Source organism: Nyctereutes procyonoides, unplaced genomic scaffold (genome assembly GCF_905146905.1).
Source record: "Nyctereutes procyonoides isolate TBG_1078 unplaced genomic scaffold, NYPRO_anot_genome, whole genome shotgun sequence".
Classification (NCBI taxonomy): Eukaryota; Metazoa; Chordata; class Mammalia; order Carnivora; family Canidae; genus Nyctereutes; species Nyctereutes procyonoides.
This window is the reverse complement of record NW_026575117.1, coordinates 1,050,679-1,069,394: the sequence shown is the minus strand read 5'-3', so window position 1 is coordinate 1,069,394 and position 18,716 is coordinate 1,050,679. Positions and strand designations below refer to the sequence as shown.

Sequence of the window (18,716 nt, the reverse complement as noted above, 5' to 3'; positions counted from 1 at the left end):
ATGGAAAGGCACAACCGCTCAAGCCTGGTTGAGTTCGTGCTCCTTGGTTTCCCCAAAGTGGGACACGTCAGAGGCTGGCTTTTTGTCCTGCTGCTGTTGGCATACCTGTTCACTATCTGCGGCAACATGCTCATCTTCTTAGTCATACGACTGGATGCAGCCCTGCACACACCCATGTACCACTTTGTCAGTGTACTCTCCGTCTTGGAGCTGTGGTACACGGCCACCACCATCCCCAAGATGCTGGCCAATCTTCTCAGTGAGAAGAAGACCATTTCTTTTGCAGGATGCCTCCTTCAGACCTACTTCTTCCACTCCCTAGGGGCCTCTGAATGCTACCTTCTTACAGCCATGGCCTATGACCGGTATCTGGCCATCTGCCGGCCCCTCCACTACCCTGCAATTATGACGCCAACCCTCTGTAGCAAGATGGCTGCTGGCTGTTGGACTTGTGGCTTCCTGTGTCCCATTTCCGAGGTCATCCTGGTCTCCCGGCTCCCCTTCTGTGGCTACAATGAAATTCAACACATCTTCTGTGACTTTCCGCCTCTGCTGAGCCTGGCCTGCAAGGACACATCCACTAATGTCCTTGTGGACTTTGCCATCAATGCCTTCATCATCCTAATCACCTTTCTCTTTATTATGGTTTCTTATGGAAGAATCATTGGTGCTGTACTGAAGATAAAAACAGCAGCAGGGAGAAGGAAGGCCTTCTCTACATGTGCCTCGCATCTCACTGTGGTTCTCATCTTCTTTGGGAGCATCATCTTCATGTATGTGCGCCTAAAGAAGAGCTATTCCCTGACCCTTGACCGAACACTTGCTGTAGTCTACTCTGTACTGACGCCACTGGTCAACCCAATTATATACAGCCTTCGTAACAAGGAACTCATTAAGGCCATCAAGAGGACCATCTTCTGGAAAGGGGGGAGAGCTAGTCCTACTCACCACTGACTCTCCACCAAAGTCCTTTCTCCACTTCAGTGCTGGCCTCATGAAAGTTCTCTGTACCTTCGTCCTGACCTTGAGTAATCTTCCCATTATTACACGTGCTACGGATCTCATCTCCCCTTGCCTTCCCAAAGACATAATTTTTATGTTTCTTTTATTTCCTGTATCTTTATGGCTTTCCATTTTTTACTTGATCTGTGCATTCAGCATTTAAGAATGCTTTAGAATCTCCCTTCTTAACAAACACGCATATTTACTTGGCATGCATCCTCAGCTAGCTAGAAGTCTATTTCTCTCTGCTCTCATTTCCAATCAAAGTTCTCAAAATGATTAATGACACAATCTCTCTTCTCTCTTCTCTTCACTTTACAACCCATTGCAATCTGGCTTTGGCTCAGACCCTCCAAACAATATTTTGCCAAGATCATTAATTATCTCCATGTTGAATCCATTAGGCTCTTCTTGTCTTTCCTTTTTCTTGAACTCTTGATACACATGACCACTTCTTACTCCCTAAAAAAGTTTGTCTCTTAGCTCTGATTGCATCATTATCTCTTCATTTTCCTCTTATTCTTCAAATCCATCTTTCTATCTTTTTTTTATCCTACCTTACTAGATCCTTGAGTTATTCTTTTTTTTTTAAAGATTTTATTTATTCATGAGAGATAGAGAGAAACGCAGAGGGAAAAGCAGGCTCCATGCAGGGAGCCCAATGTGGGACTTGATCCTGGGTCTCCAGGATCACACCCTGAGCCAAAGGCAGGCACCAAACTGCTGAGCCACCCAGGGATCCCCTCCTTGAGTTATTCTTATGGCTTTAAATTTCCTACTACACCAGAACTCTGAGTTATTCAAATACATGAAGATTTGTGTGGCTCCAAGAACTTTGCACCGTTCCTCCCGCCACAACACTTCGTTTGGTTCACTCCTCATTGTGTGAGTATTTGTTCAAATGCCACATTCAAGTGACATTATCTCCAAGAGGATGATGTATGTTATCACCTAATGTATGTTGCCTAACATATGCTACTCATTTTCCCCTTTTAAATCATGTTTGCTTCCTTCTAAATATGTATTGCAACTAATTTGTAAATATATAGATAGACAGATAACTGGCATCAGTATAGATATCATTTGTTGTTCTTTCCTACAAGTCTCTAAACTACATTTCGTCTGAAATCATGTCAGTTTTGTTACTTGTTATATGTCCAGAATCTCAAAAGTGTCTAAACTTGCTGAGTATCAATAAAAATGTCAAGAATGTAAAATAGGATGAATCTGAACCACTCCTTTCACTAACACATTGATCCCTACTCTAATCACTACTGTAGCCCACTCTTTTTAAAGTGCTTTGAACTCACTCCTGTCTCCGATACAGCCAGCCTCAACTTGTCCTACCTCTGCCATTTAAATCTCTCTGGATAATAATGACAACCAGCCCTTATTAATCACCAACTGTGTGCTACTCTCAGTTATCTGTTCTTGATCTATATTGCTTTATTCGCAGACTGTGGTGGGCAGGTAAGCAATCTTTAGATGTTTATTGCTAGCATTGTATGGTTCTAGGACCCCATTTAACTCTTTATTTTCCTAGATGTCTTTTTGGGGTCCTGAATTCCAAGGCTGGCCTTTTGTCACAAAAATAAGAGTTTTTTTCTGAGTCACAAATTTCCCAGTCTTTCAAGATTCCTCATTCATTTCTTAAATTTTCTAGGCATTCCAGCAATTATTTCAAACATAAGACTTTTCTTAGCAATGCAGATTAATTGAACATTAAAAATTATCTTACTTGTGTTCAGCATATTAATATGAAGTCATAAAAGTTCCATATATATGTATGTATGTACATATATATACAATATGCAAAAAAAATATATATGTAACTTTCACAACTTCCACGGAACAAAGAGGGAGGAAATCATGATTCTCCTTTATGGATGAGACTGCGTCACTATTTCTTTACCTATATTTTAATTTCTCTTCTTTTCTATTTCTGCATCCATTTTTATCTCTATATTACTGAATATTACAACTATTATTTATCCATAGGGTCCTTAGACATATACAAAGAGATGAAAGCTTTCACACTATGTCTTCCTACTCTCTACTTCTGAGAAAGGCAACATATTCCTCCTCTCTCATCCCTCTCCTCCATACTTTCTTTAATTGTAGCAGAACTGGAATTTCCATGGAAAACAGCAAAGCATTCAGAAATTATAGAAGGGAGCATTTACCTTTCTTTTGCCCTTTTTCCCTTTTTGTTTTGCACCCTCCATATGATTTGCACCCTCTATATGATTTATTTTATTCTACTTCATTCTAATTTATGCACTTTGTGTAGCTATTATTTTTGGAATCACAACACTTTATTACACAGAACCTACAATTTGGCAAAGAATTGAAAATGTGTAAGCTAGAGGGTAAGTCTTGATCTTAGAAGATACTGAAATATCCATACAAAAACTCAGTGATGTGCAACTGAGTGAACTTTCACAGGTTAAACCTTTATGTAAGGAGCATTCAGAACAAGATGTTGGAAACATCTCCAAAATTTTCCCCATGATCCCTTAAATCCAACACAACCCATCTCCTGCTCCACATGTGACCAGCAACCTGACATATAACACTGTAGGTGGATTTTATGTGTTTTGGTATTTTATATAGATTGGTTGTTTCTGCTTCCTTCAACATTATGTTTATGAAATTAACCTCTACTATCTTATTTTGTCGTAGTTCTTTTCCTTTCATGACTATTGTAGGATATACCACAATTTCATGGTATTTATATACTTTATGCCATTTCTCACATTCTTCATTTCTTTGTGTAGTTTGAAATTTCTATATAGTATTATTTTTCTTCTACCTGAAGAATTTTCTTTAACAATTCTTGTAATGCATGTCTGGCAATAATTTCTCTTTTTCTGAAAATGTCTTTATTTCACCTCTTTAAAAATGTTTATTTTTTTATTGTGATATAACTCGCATGCCATACACTTCCCTATTAAACTGTGTAACTCAATGACTTTTAGTATATTTACAGAGTTGTGCAACTCTCACCACAATCCACTTTTAGAATATTTCCATCACCGTATCTTTTCCCAGTCCCTTATCCCTAGATATTTGCCTATTCTGACCATTGAACATAAATGGAATCATACTATATGCAGTTATTTTTCAACTAATTTCTGTCACTTAGCATGTTTTTAAAGTTCATTCATACTGTAACATAGATTTTAATCCAACCACATCAATACTTATGTTAAATGTTTCCATTTAATGCTAAATAATATTCCATTGGATAGATGGAATATCATATTCCATTGGATAGATGGAATATCATATTCCATTGGATAGATGGAATATCATATTCTATTTATCCAGGAACCATTGATGGACATTTAGATCATTTCTACTTCTTGACTACTATGAACAGTGAGTCCATGTACGAGTTCTACTTCCATTCTCTTGGGTAGACATTCCTAGGAGTAGAATCGTTGGGTTGTTTGGTGATGGTATGTTTAAAATTTGAGAAACCGTTAAACTGTTTTCCAAAGTGACTACACCATTTTACATTCTCATCAACAGTACTGAGGTCCTATTTTCTGTATCCTTCCCTCCACTTGTTATTGTCTGTCTTTTGATCAGGTCACCTCAGTAGGTGTGAGGAGTCTTATGAGGCAAGTAGTATCCTCTCCATATGAAATCCAGGAAATCAAACACTCCGTTGGGTAGCCAATGTCCCATAAATGGTTGGAAGAACAACTGAGATTTAAGTCCAAGATCCTGAGGCAGGGCTCTTTTCAGGTATCTTTTCAAGATAACAGAAGAGTAAAGGGGTGGCTCTTGTGTGTAAGAGAAGATAAAGCCACTGTATGTAGGAGCAACAGGCAGGATTAGGAGTCTGTATTGACCGTGTTGTGTCCTCGGTCTGTCCCTGTCCTCAGACAGGGTCCAAGAGGCCAGTCACGTTTTAGAAAACACTAGTATCATTGGAAGTTATATGCTTTATCACAGGTCCCACAACACAGGAACCCATCTGAAACTCAGGCTCCTACCTCAATTATTGTATTGTGTTGAAAAAAAAAATCAGCTCCCTGAGAGATGTTCTATCTCAACCAGGGCAGGTAGTTACTATTGTTGAAGTGAACTCACAGGTGACGAAGGACCACTGGTTGATGAACTTCCTGTGTCTTGGTTCCCTCCCTGAGAGAGCAATTTGGCAACCCCAGGAGGGCTGCTCCAAAGGCCCAGGGGCTTCTGCCTCTATGAGGACCTATCAAGGCCACAGGCCACGGGAGGGGAGTCTGCTATGGTGCGATGAACTCCCACAGGCCCTTCAAAGTGCTGAACTCCCTTCCAGCCCCAGAAGTGCCCAATGTGACTGTAAATGAGACGGGAGAAGTGATCAGAGAGTCGCTCCCAGCTCCAGACTCTGATCGGTGCTTGGATTCCTCACCATAAGCTCCACAGAGCCTTCCCCACCATCGAGCACTAGGTAAGGACATTGTCACTCAGGCCCTTTTACCTTCTTATTTCTTTCTGGTTGGAGTATTGGGAAGAAACTGAGCATTCAGAAATCGGGAGAGTATAGAATAATTAGGTCCCACAGGCATATCATTCAGAACACAAATTGGGGAATATGAATAATAGTGAAGGGGAATATAAGGGAAGGGAGAAGAAATGTGTGGGAGATATCAGAAAGGGACACAGAACATAAAGACTTCTAACTCTGGGAAATGAACTAGGGGTGGTGGAAGGGGAGGAGGGCGGGGGGTGGGGGTGAATGGGTGACGGGCACGGAGGGGGACACTTGACGGGATGAGCACTGGGTGTTATTCTGTATGTTGGTAAATTGAACACCAATAAAAATTAATTTCTAAAAAAAATAAAATAAAACACAAAAATATTCTGCTGTTCTAATGCTATCATAGAGTCTGGGTGTAGGACGAGTAAACAGGCTATGTTTTAATTAGTGTGATCCTGAGCAAGATCACTAGTGTGATATCCCCTGTCTGGGTCCTAGTTTTCTTCTTTTGCACAAGAAATGTACAGAACAAAATGATCTAAAATTGCATCCCCTCCTAACCCAGCTCTTCAGTTCTATTCCTAAATAATTAGGCACTATGGATAATGCAATTGTGGGAACTAGAAAATATATTTAAAAAAATTGTTTTGAAAGTGTTCTTGAGTAAAGGGAATGCAATATGGTTGCAAAGGACCCAAGTGAGATAAATGTTAATTTATACATGCATTAGTTTGTAGAAGAGCCCTGATTCCAATATCAGGAGATCAATGAGAGGAGATGAGTAGTTGGTGAGCTAAGGATCTGAACTAGTCATCCTGATTATCATCATTTTTTTTTTCATTTTCTATTCACAACTGTGAAGCATCCAACACTGGACCAAGTACTATGGGAGGTGGGGCATAAAGTGAGATTTCTTTAATTTCAAAAACCTCACAGAAAGTTGCTTTGGAATGATAAGACATATGAAAGGAAAATATTGTAGCACCATGACAGAGTAGAGTTGGAAGCAATGTGAGGAAGGACTATTGGGAATTCAGACATGGGAAAGATTGGTGTTCACCATGGATGGTCAAGGAAAGAAAGTAGGGACTTGAGTCCCCAAATTGTTGGATGTCTATAGACAGACTTAGGAGGAAGTGTGTTCTCAGGAGGGTACATTTCAAACAGAAGGGTCAGGACTAAACACAGAGACTGGCAAGCAGTGACATTTCTATGATGATGAAAACAGTGTTTAAAGCATGAATCTGGACCAGAACCACAGGGATTTTCCACAAAGAAGAACCAGGGATAGTGGGTAAAACTCAGAAAATTCCTTTCCTTTCCTTTCCTTTCCTTTCCTTTCCTTTCCTTTCCTTTCCTTTCCTTTCCTTTCCTTTCCTTTCCTTCCCTTCCCTTCCCTTCCCTTCCCTTCCCTTCCCTTCTCTTCCCTCCTTCCTTCCTTCCTTCCTTCCTTCCTTCCTTCCTTCCTTCCTTCCTTCCTTCCTTTCTTTCTTCTTTCTTCTCTTTCTTTCTTTCTTTTTTCTTTTCTTTTCTTTTTTTATTTTGGTGGTGGCTTTAAAAGATCTTTTATTTTTATGAATTGATGGGGATATCTATTACTTTTACAATATTTTTAATGATCCAATGAAACCCAAGATTATGGGAGTACAAAGAGAATGATATTTCCTAAAGTTTCTTCCAACACTGATTCAATGTCTGTCAGTGTTGGAAAATGAATTACAATAGTAATTAGAAATAGTAAAAGAAAATGAAGTAAAAAAATGGACAATGTGAGGGGAAAACCATCAGTAATTTCCTTTTGACCCTGAGTGGGGGGAGTGTAGTGGCCAGAATCTCTGAGAATTATGACCTGGGGAACAGAGGGTGCGGAGAACTAGTTTCAGGGGGGAAATAATGCTTGACCTGGCCACACTGCTTTTGATGTGCCAGGTAGAGAATCCAGGGAACAAGGGCCAGCAGGACATCAGTGAGCAGAGAAGCAATGTACGGTAGCCCCCTTGTCTGTAGGGAATGCGCTCCATGATGCCCAGTCATTCCCGAAACCATGGATAATACCAAACCCTACATATACTATGTTTTGTCCTATACATACATACTGATGATAAAGTTTAATTTGTAAATTAGAGTTAAATTCTTAATTATAAACTGGCGAAAATTACCAACAATAACTAATAATAACAAAATAATTATAACAATATGCTGTAATAAAAGTTATGTGAATGTAGTTTTTTTCTCTCTCAAAATATCTCACTGTATTGCACTCACACCCTTCCTGTAATGATGTGAAATGATAAAATGCCTCCAGGATGAGACGAAGGAGGCGGATGGTGCAGGCACTGTGACACAGCGCGAGGCTACTCCTGACCTTCAGATGATATGTCACAAGGAGGGTCGTCTGCTTCCAGACTCCAGTTGACCGCAGGTGGATAAGAGGGGCTACTCTATAGCTTGAGACGAGGTCTTTGGAGTCCTGTGGGAACCCTACCCTCTGGGGAAGGAAAGGGCAAGACATTGCCGTTCAATGTTCAACCTTGAGGCCAGGCCCCCATACATCTGGAAGTTTAGTCAAGGTCCCCGGACCACGCATCTGTGATTGCAGATGGAGCGGCAGCCCCAGGAATTCAGCTTTATATTCATACTCAGAGGGGAAGGGATGTAAAGCATCTTAGAATAAACAGGATCTGAGTTGGATAGAAATGTTGAGATAATCTTTTTACAGGAGGCATGTCTGCACCTATGATTCGAAGGAGGTAGAAGGCAGAGGTGGACAATCGATACACACGGATTTGAAGTGAAGAGAGTAAGGCAAACAGGAAGTAGCTAATATTAAGATGGTTATTAAGGTCTTGCTGAAGCAAGAGCACTCGTGGATCCTGCCCAGAAATGGCCACCCGGCATCTTAGGAGAGAAACATCCTATCTTCAGACCGAGAAAACTTTTGGTATAAGACGAGGTTCTGGGGTCTGGGTTCAGAGGACAGTGCAGGCAGGAGCGAGCAGAGTCCAGGGCGGACCTGGAAGCTCTGAGAGGCCTCGGCAGGGGAAGAAGAGAAGCCCCTGGGCAGAGAGGACCCTGGAGGTCTTTGTACCGCTTTGCCTTTATGCATGTTCCCTTGTGCCTGGAATTTTTCTTTTCTTCTTTTCTTTCTTTCTTTCTTCTTTCTTTCTTTCTTTCTTTCTTTCTTTCTTTCTTTCTTTCCTTTCTTTCTTCTTTCTTTTTTATTTTTTTTTTCCAACCTGGCAAATTCTGACACTTCCTTTAATATGTGAAATAAAAATGATGTCTTCTGTGAGGAGGTCCTGCCCTCCGCTTCCAGGCTCCTCCTGCTTGAACAAAGAAGCCGTTATCCTACCCAATTTGCTTATTCGCTTAGCAAATAGTTATTGACTCGTTATCATGCTCCAGTCACTGTGGAGCTGTGGGCACGCGAGAGTCCTGAGTGGCTGAGCTAACAGAGCTCGCGGGCCCTGCATTCCCCCAGATGACAGATCTCTGCAACAACAGGCAAGGCCCCCGCGATGTGTTACGGCACCCTGTGTCCTGCGGAAAGGCCAACGGGGGTGATAGAGGCCGGGGCTGGCACAGGTGGGCCTGTGGAGGGGCTCTGCAGGGCGGATCTGCACGAAGGCTCCGAAGGAATGGAGAAGCTACCCGAGTGGATATTTAGTGGGAAACAGCTCCAGGAAGAAGGAGCCACTGTGACAGAGACTATGACTGTCAAGTCACTGAAGAGGTGAAGAGGTTTGAGCAGGGACTTGACTTAGCATCAAAAGCCCAGTGTGGCCGCTGGGTTGGGATCAGGCTACAGACAGACAAACAGGGACAGTCTGCTAGGAGGTGATCGCAGTGATGGAGTTGAGGGAGGTCAAGGCTCCAACCCAGTGAAAATAGATCCTGGATTTGAGAGAAAGACAGAAACAAGGGCTATGGGGAGGATTTGGGTCCATGAGCCTCAAGACCATGACTGCCCTGGTTGGAGAGGGGGCACCTGGGGGCACCCGCAAGAGTGGGTTTGAGATGGCCAACAGACGCCCTCAGGGAGGCGGGACCAGACAGTTGAATGGATGCATCTGGAGCGGGGAAAATTGATTTAGAAGGTCTTCAACACGTATGCTTGAAGACAGCCATGCTGAAACAGCCATGACATGGGACGGCATTGACAAAGGGTGAGTTTACAAAGCAAAGCAAAATGAAGAATCAGCACTGAGCTCTGTGAATTAGAAGCAGGACAGAGAGAAAGAGCGACAAGGCAGCTGAGGAGGAGTGACCCCTTGGGTAGGAAGGACCTGAAGGCTGGTGCCCTGAGAACCCAGGAGGAGAGCGCGACAGGAGCCAGAACAGAGACCCCGCTCAGGGCTGGCTGAGGGGCCGGGCAAGCCAAGGGCTGGGAACTGGCAGCTTAGCAAATCAAGGATGACTAGTGTGAGGGAGGAGGGGCGATTTGATGGGCTGGAAGGTGGCGAAGGTCTGACTGCAATGGTTTAAGAGAAAACGGACCGGACCGGGAGGAACCAGAGGCCGTGAGAGGAGGCAGCTCTTTGGAAGGGTGTTGTTGCAGGAACAGGAAAGGAAACAGACCAGGGGCCGTGGGAGAAATGAGTCAAGAAAAAGAATGGGGGAGGTGAGAGGGGGCTTGTTTTTTAATTGTTTAATAAGTGAGAATAGGAGTGTGTTTCTTTGATGAGGGAATGTTCCAATACACAGCTGGAGAGCAATCAGTTGCTTCTCTATTTTCTCTATTAGAATATTTGCATCTTCACTTCAGGTCCCCTGTATTACATAACTGTTTAGCTCCTGGCTAAGCATAATGCCTCCAACACAGAAAACGTTCACTGAAGTTTTGTTACCTTGACCTCACAGTACGACTTAAATATTTACTATCTGTGAAGCAATTAAATCTCAAAAGTGCCCGAGGTCAATGGAGGCAGAGCGGAAGTGAGAGAGGGCCACAGTTTGGAATAGAAATGCAAAGAGATAGACTGGCTCCTCATTTTCTGTGACTCTCAGATTTATTCAACCCCTCTTCGCCTTGACTGAGGTTCACACCAGTGTCCAAAACGCTGAAACTCTGACCTCTGTGCCCCGGGAGGAGGCTGCTACAGCTAAGTCTCCATCAGGACTTGGGAAGGAGCCCGGGGGGGTGGGGGCAGGACTGATTCTTGGTATTCAGAAAGTCGAAGAAGGAAATAAATGGAAATTACAAATAAAAATATACAATTGAGGGCAGCCCTGGTGGCTCAGCGGTTCAGCACCGCTTTCAGCCCAGGGCGTGATCCTGGAGACCCACACCTGTGGAGATCCAGTCCCACGTCGGGCTCCCTGCATGGGGCCTGCTTCTCCCTCTGCCTGTGTCTGCCTCTCTCTCTCTCTCTCTCTCTCTCTCTCTCTTTGTGTGTGTGTCTCTCATGAATAAATAAATAAAATATTTTTAAAAAATAATAAAAATAAAAAAAATAAAATAAAAATATACCATTGAAATTATGTAATCTTGGTCCAGTGCACCACCAATACTTTATCACTATAAAGGATCATTCATACCTGAGACAAGGAATATAGATAAATAATAAGATAAACCTTAGCTGAAGAACACTTGGGTTTCTAAAACCTACTTAGTTTCCACGAGGCAAGATAACTGGGTTACAGAAGGGCTGGTGGGGGCCAAAAATTGGGCTGTGAGAGTAGAGAACTGGTGACAAGAGCAGACCCTGTGAAGGAGGCTGCCGGCAGGGATCGAAACGCTGGCCTCTTAAAGCCCTTGCCGAGAGCACTTTACTCTGGAGGTGGCGGAGGGAGGACAGAGGTGCTCTGAGGGTTCCTGCTCACCTTCTGTGGCCCGACTTTCTTCGTTGTCCTTCCCTGCCTCACATCCAGGGACATGAGTGGTGAGCCATGGACCCCTGGGAACTGGAGCTGGGTGACAGAGTTCATCATCTTGGGCTTTCCTCATGTCCAGGGGGTGCAGGCTTACCTCTTCGTCTTGCTACTTCTCATTTACGTCACCACCGTCCTGGGAAACCTGCTGATATTCCTGGTGGTGCGCCTGGACCCCCGGCTCCACACGCCCATGTACCACTTTGTCAGCGCGCTCTCGCTGCTGGAGCTCGGCTACACAGCGGCCACCATCCCCAAGATGCTGTTGAACCTGCTCAGCGAGGAGAAAACCATTTCCTTCTCCGGATGCCTTCTGCAAATCTATTTCTTTCACTCTCTTGGAGCTGCTGAGTGCTACCTCCTCACAGCCATGGCTTATGACAGGTACTTAGCCATCTGCCAGCCTCTCCACTACCCCACCCTCATGACCCCGGCGCTCTGTGCCCGGATTGCTGTTGGCTGTTGGTTGGGAGGCCTGGCTGGGCCGGTGGCTGAAATTTCTCTGGTGTCCCGTCTCCCTTTCTGTGGCCCCAATCACATTCAGCACATCTTTTGTGATTTCCCTCCTGTGCTGAGCTTGGCCTGTACAGACACATCTGTCAATGTCCTAGTGGACTTCATTATCAACTCCTGCAAGATCCTGGCCACCTTCCTGTTGATCCTCAGCTCCTATGTCCAGATCATCCGCACGGTACTCAGGATTCCTTCAGTTGCGGGCAAGACAAAGGCCTTCTCCACCTGTGCCTCCCACCTGACCGTGGTTCTCATCTTCTACGGGAGCATCCTCTTCATGTATGTGCGGCTGAAGAAGAGCTACTCGCTGGACTATGACCGCGCGCTGGCTGTGATCTACTCGGTGCTCACGCCTTTTCTCAACCCCTTCATCTACAGCTTGCGCAACAAGGATATTAAGGAGGCCTTGAGGAGGCAGTTGAGAGGTCAGGGATACTGCGATGAAGGTGGGGAGGGCAGGCCAAGTGTGAGGCCGACCTAGGGTGGCCCTGGGGGTTGGCCGTCCCCACCGATGAGATATTGGGCGTTGAGTGCTTTTTCTGCATGGGACACAGAACTGGGGCAAGTGCTGCTTGGCTCTCGGTGCCAACTCGACCACCATACTCTCTGCTGGAGCCACACGCAGCAAGCTACCAGACTGGAATAGACAATAGTGCGGTGATTTTCAAATCTCGGATATTTGTATACCACACATGGGATTTTTTTGTCAAATTTGAGCTTTATCTACAATAAATAAATAAATAAACAAATAAATAAATAAATAAATAATAAATAAATAAATGCAGTAAGTTTGATACGTATTTAGTTGTTTCTGAACAATAATATTTGTGAAATAAATTTTAGAAGAAAATTAAATGGCTTTTCACATGCTATTTACACTTGAATGGTATTTTATGCCTACTGGCTGTTTATGGATCACCATGGGAAACACTGGCATAGTAGAGGAAAGCATGTTTTTATGACAACATAAATCCGGGTTTAAATCCAAGGTCATTCAGTTACTTATTAATTGCATGGTCTTTAGAAAGTAACTCAAACCCTTAGAGTCTTAATTTTGCCATTTGCTAAAAATACTTTCTTAAAGGTTGTTTTGTGAATTAGTGATAAGGTCTGTACATCACAGACAAATTATCTGGCATGTAACTGATAGCAATATATATATATATATATATATATATATATATATATATATATACTTTTATTTATTTTATTCTTCCCCAAATCTCTCATCATTGCTCTGGGCCTTAGAACAAGATCCAGGAAAATGTAACTACGCAAAAATACTTCCCAGTTACTCCCCCAGAGGAAAGGAGTACGGAGCCAGAGGGTGTACTTGAGAGGTGAGCCAGCTGTGGTGCTCGGGTTCCCGAAGGCTGCGTGTTTCAGTCTTGGCGGCCTTGACATCCGTTCTCTGTGACGGTGTAGGAGTCATACCACTGGCAGGAAACAGGATTGCTCTTTACATGGGACTGCCTCTTTATTATGTTTCAAGCTAGTTATGTCCTTAAACCTATGAAAATATATGAGAAATAATCCTATAACTTAGCATATGAGATATGTGGTGATTTAGTTATTAGCTGGTATTAGGGATTATCATGAACCTGAATATGTACTATGAATAGAGAATCAAACACTGACTATAAGAAAATTTGCAATTTTATAGAACTTTCTACAAAAATCCCCAAGTGTTTCTATTCCAACCACCCTAAAGATATCCATTCACCCATCCATCCAGTCCATCAAGCACATGTTTATTTAGCTCTAACTCTGTATCAGGTGCCATGCAACAACCTACATAAAAGGATGAGCAAAACAGAATCAGTCCAGTTCCTGCCCTTAGGCTGGTTGGAAAGACTGAGAAGATAGATATTAACATCATAATTAATTTATACTTAATTATAATTACTTAATTAAAACTCTGGTAATTAGTAATAAAACACACACACTCTCTTCTGGAGGAAATGACATTTAAGCCGAAAACTAACAGAGAGATCAAAGTTGGCCATTTTATGAAAGCAATTTCAAAAAAATTGGCAATTTAGACCCAAGTGAAACATCTTGCCAACGTGACAGGGCAAGTCAGTCAGGGACTCTGATGAAGAAAACAAAGGCTTCAGCTTCCCAGCTGGGTTCCTCTAGGCTTTAATTATTTATTTATTTATTTAATAAATTTATTTTTTATTGGTGTTCAATTCCTCTAGGCTTTAAAAGGTCCAGGAAAGCACGAAGAAAAGGAAAAAAAAAACATGAAAATACCAGTTACAGCAGTTGATGACTAGGCTATGGGTCTGGATTGGAGTCAGCAGTGGCAGCCAGGGCTTGGGCACCTGAGGACTTGCAGAGGGAGGTGTGAAAGTGGGACTCACCTTCAAGAGAGTGAAGGACAACTCTCAGAATAAGAAAAATGATCTGCAAACCATGTATCTGGTAAGGGACTTCTATCTATCATATACAAAGCACTCTTACAACTCAGTAAGAAAAAGACAAATAATACAATTGGAAAATGAACAAAGAATCTGAGTAGGTGCTTATTCAAAGAAGATATGCAAGTGGCCAATAAGCACATGGGAAGATGCCCAGCATCATCATCCTTGGGGAAATGCAAATCAACCTCACAGTGAGATTCCATGTCACACTCCCTAGGATGGCTGGCATCAGAGGGCCAGGTAACCACATATGTTGCTGCTGGTGGAGGTAAACCAGAACCCTCACACACGACTTGTGGAAATGTAAAGCGATGCAGCCTCTTTGGAAAACAGCCTGGCATCTCCTCAAAAGATTTAACACAGGGTTGTCACATGACCCAGCAATTCTATTCCTCGGTGTGTATCCGAGAGAAATGAAAATATGTGTCCACGCAAAAATTTGTACGTGAATATTTACGGCAGCCTTTCTCATGGTAGCCAAAACACAGAGGCCATCCAGATGTCTGCTGACAGAGAACTGAGTGAACTACACGTGTACATACCTAAACAATGGAATGTATTTGTACATAACAAGAAATGAAGTCTTCATACATACCACAGCATGGATGAACCTTGCAAGTATTGTTCTATGTGAAAGAAGCCAGACCCCCCCCCCATAAAAAAGGCCACCAACTCTATGATATCATTCACACAAAATATCCGGGATAGAGAAATCTGTAAAACAAAAACTGGATTAGTGGCAGAAGTATGTGTGGGGGGCAACTGGGTACGGGGTGGTGAGAGCTAAAGGATACAGAGTTTCTGATGAATCAGTAAATTCTATCCCTGAAACTAATAATTCACTATATGTTAACTAAGTTGAATTTAAATAAAACCTAAAAACAAAATACGTGAACCTAAAAAAAAGGATGCAGAGTTTCTTTATGAGGTGTTTAAACGTTCAAAACTGATTGTTTTTTTTTTTAATTTTTTTTTTATTTATTTATGATAGTAACAGACAGAGAGAGAGAGAGAGAGGCAGAGACACAGGCAGAGGGAGAAGCAGGCTCCATGCACCGGGAGCCCGATGTGGGATTCGATCCCGGGTCTTCCGGATCGCGCCCTGGGCCAAAGGCAGGCGCCAAACTGCTGCGCCACCCAGGGATCCCTCAAAACTGATTGTTAATGATGGTTGCACATGTCCGTAAATATATTAAAAGCCATTCAATTGTACACTCTAAATGGATGAATTGTTGTGGTTTGTAAATTGTATCTCAGTAAAGATGTTTTTAAAGGCAGGGCTGAAGTAAGGCTAACTTGATGACTATTTGCTTTAAAACTGAATGCACTGCACTGTCTGGAGTTTTATGGGAAGCTCTAGGCTTAACAGGTGCATGACCACAGTCTCACCAGAACATGGCTAAGTTGGCCAGATAGACTTTGTTCTAGATGTCTCCACGGGGAAGAAGCCTTTATTTATTCGTTTATTATTTTTTAATTTATTTTTTTAATTTATTTTTTATATTTTTTAATTTAAATTCAATTTGGCAACATATAGTATAACACCCTGTGCTCATCCCATCAAGTAGAGCAGAAGCCTTTAAACATGAGTTTTAGATATAGGGAGACAGATATGAAATGGGGAAGGGGAAAGACGAGGAGGGTGAGAGACTGTGAGAGAACTATTCTAAATTAAAAGACATCTAGAGGGGATCCCTGGGTGGCTCAGCAGTTTAGTGCCTGCCTTTGGCCCAAGATGTGGTCCTGGGGTCCCCGGATCGAGTCCCACACCAAGCTCCCAGCACGGAGCCTACTTCTCCCTCTACCTGTGTCTCTGCCTCTCTCTCTCTCTCTCTCTGTCTTTCATGAATAAATAAATAAAATCTTTAAAAAATAAAATAAAAGACATCTAGAAGACACAACAATCAACTAACATGGATTTTGATTCAAATAAACCAAATGGGAAAGGACGTTTATGGAGTGGGTGAACACTTGACTATGGACCAGGTGTCAGGTGCTTTTGAGAAACTGTTGAATCTTTAGAGCGTGACAGCCCATTGTGGTAGTGAAGAAATGTGTTAAGGGGGAAATGTCAAGATCTTTGGGATTTATTTTAAAATATTTTTTGGGCACCTGGGTGGCTCAGTTGGTTAAGCATCTGCCTTCGGCTCAGGTCTTGATCTCAGGGTCCTGGGATGCAGCCCCTCATTGGGTTCTCTGCTCAGTGGGGAGCCCGCTTCTCGCTCTCTCTCTGCTTCTCCCCCTGCTTGTGCTCCCTCTCTCTCTCTCTCTCTCTCTGTCAAATAAATAAAATCTTTAAGAAATATATTTTTAAAAAGATGAAGTAAAAATAAAACTATTTTATTTTTGTATAAAATATTTTGTATTATTAAAATTTGAGTTCTATGGGCTTAGTATTTTCTATACTTTCATTGATGTTTACAAATATTGAATAATAAAACATTTTTTTAAGAAAACAAGGGAAAAAAGGCATGCTTGGGTGGTTCAGTGCATTAAACATTTGATGTCAGGGTTGTGGGATCAAGCCCCGTGATGGTCTCTGCACTTAGCACAGAGTCTGGTTGAGATTATCTTCCTCTTCCCTTTCCCTCCCCCCACTCATGTACTGTCTTTCTCTTCCTAAAATAATAAATAAATAAATATTTAAAATACAAAAATAAATAAAAAATAAGGGAAAAGGATAATCATTAAAGGAGAGTCATTATCTGTATATTCAAACTAGCAGAGAAAAATATTTGTAGGAAAAAGTTACTAAATTCTATCAATCTAACTAGAAAAGGAAGGAAAAAATTCAAGAGAAATGAATGAAGAAAGCAGGAAATACAAATATTTTGGTAAAAACACTTCCAAACCTATTTAGACCACAAAATACGTAAATGGTTAAGTGCACATATCATATTGGATCTTTTAATCCAGTATTTGCTGCTTATAAGGGAATTGATCTAAACATACAGACACACAGATAACGCCTGGAAGGAAGGAGAGAGGAAATGTTTGATGTGGTAATATTAATAAGAAATAAAAGGGATCCCTGGGTGGCGCAGCGGTTTGGCGCCTGCCTTTGGCCCAGGGCGCGATCCTGGAGACCCAGGATCGAATCCCACATCGGGCTCCCGGTGCATGGAGCCTGCTTCTCCCTCTGCCTATGTCTCTGAGCCTCTCTCTCTCTCTCTCTCTGTGACTATCATAAATAAATAAAAATTAAAAAAAATTAATAAGAAATAAAATAGAATTTACTATGAAGGAGTATTAGCAGTAACACAGAGAGGAACTCTTAAGATATTATAAAGAAAACATTTATTCTGATCGGAGTTACATCTAACAACATAGCTTTGAAGCATGTAAAATGACAAAAATATGGGAAGAAACTAATGCTTTTGGACATTTCTCTGAAAGAAATCAAAATAATTATACCAAAAAATAGTAAGTGCGGATATGGAAAAAGCAAACCAAAGCTTAAGTATATAACATATTATGTATAATTAAGCTTTAGTTGTCTACAACATATAAGTTAGATACATAAATAGAGAAGTTATATATACATTACATGTAAAGTTATGAAGTTCCAGGTGTATATGTGTATATAAATAAATAGATCCTACATATGAATTACATAGAGGAAATCATACATATGAAGCCTTTATAGAGTTGAGATAACTTGTAAAGAAATCCTGTTTTGGAATATAGATATCTTAGTGACTACTTTCTCTGAACATAATGATTTTAGGTGGACAAAGATTATTTAAAGAGAAATGCATCAAAATAACTATTACTTCCATGATTACTGTACTTTACAAAAATTCCTGCATGGGGCCTGCTTCTCCCTCTGCCTGTGTCTCTGCCTCTCTTACAAAACATGGGAGTTGATTAGTCCAAAGATATAAGACACATGGAAGGTGATCTAGTGTAGCAAAACAAACAATAAAACGTTTATTTTTTATAGGAAAAATATGCATGCAATTGTGGGGTATCACTGTTTAAAATGACACAAACCAGGGGTTTGTGTGACCTGTACAAGTGCCTTAGCCAGGCTTGGTGCTTCGTTCCTCGTGGTTTCTATCCCTGTTTGAGGAAAGGAAATTTAAACTGGGGTGAGAATCTTCTATCCTGGTCTCAGAGGAGTAGTGTTTCATCCCACGTTCTGAGAATATCCAACTCTTTTGCTAAGGGATTTAGCAAAAATCAGTCTGATCATTTTCTACTTTCAAAATAAAAAGAACTATGTCTCATGAAAGATAGTTACTTTCCAACATGGGAAAACACCATACATCCTAAACAGGACTCTGTTACCTACACGTGCAAAGCATTCTTCTGTTTCGTGCCAAAAGTCATAAAATGATAACTTTTGGTCCTGTGAAACCTAGGGGGTTCAGCATTTGCTCCTGGAATTCCAGAAAGCAAAAAGTAAAGATTGAATGGTGTCCCCTGGA

General features: G+C 41.7%; 2 protein-coding genes across 2 annotated transcripts; both read left to right on the top strand.

The window, feature by feature from the left end:
* Positions 1–954, top strand: LOC129515115 (olfactory receptor 6N2). The gene has a single exon (XM_055333844.1). The coding sequence runs from the start codon at positions 1–3 to the stop codon at positions 952–954; it is 954 nt and encodes a 317-aa protein (XP_055189819.1).
* Positions 955–11,351: 10,397 nt separating this feature from the next.
* Positions 11,352–12,341, top strand: LOC129515139 (olfactory receptor 6N1). The gene has a single exon (XM_055333867.1). The coding sequence runs from the start codon at positions 11,352–11,354 to the stop codon at positions 12,339–12,341; it is 990 nt and encodes a 329-aa protein (XP_055189842.1).
* The last annotated feature ends 6,375 nt before the right edge of the window (positions 12,342–18,716 follow it).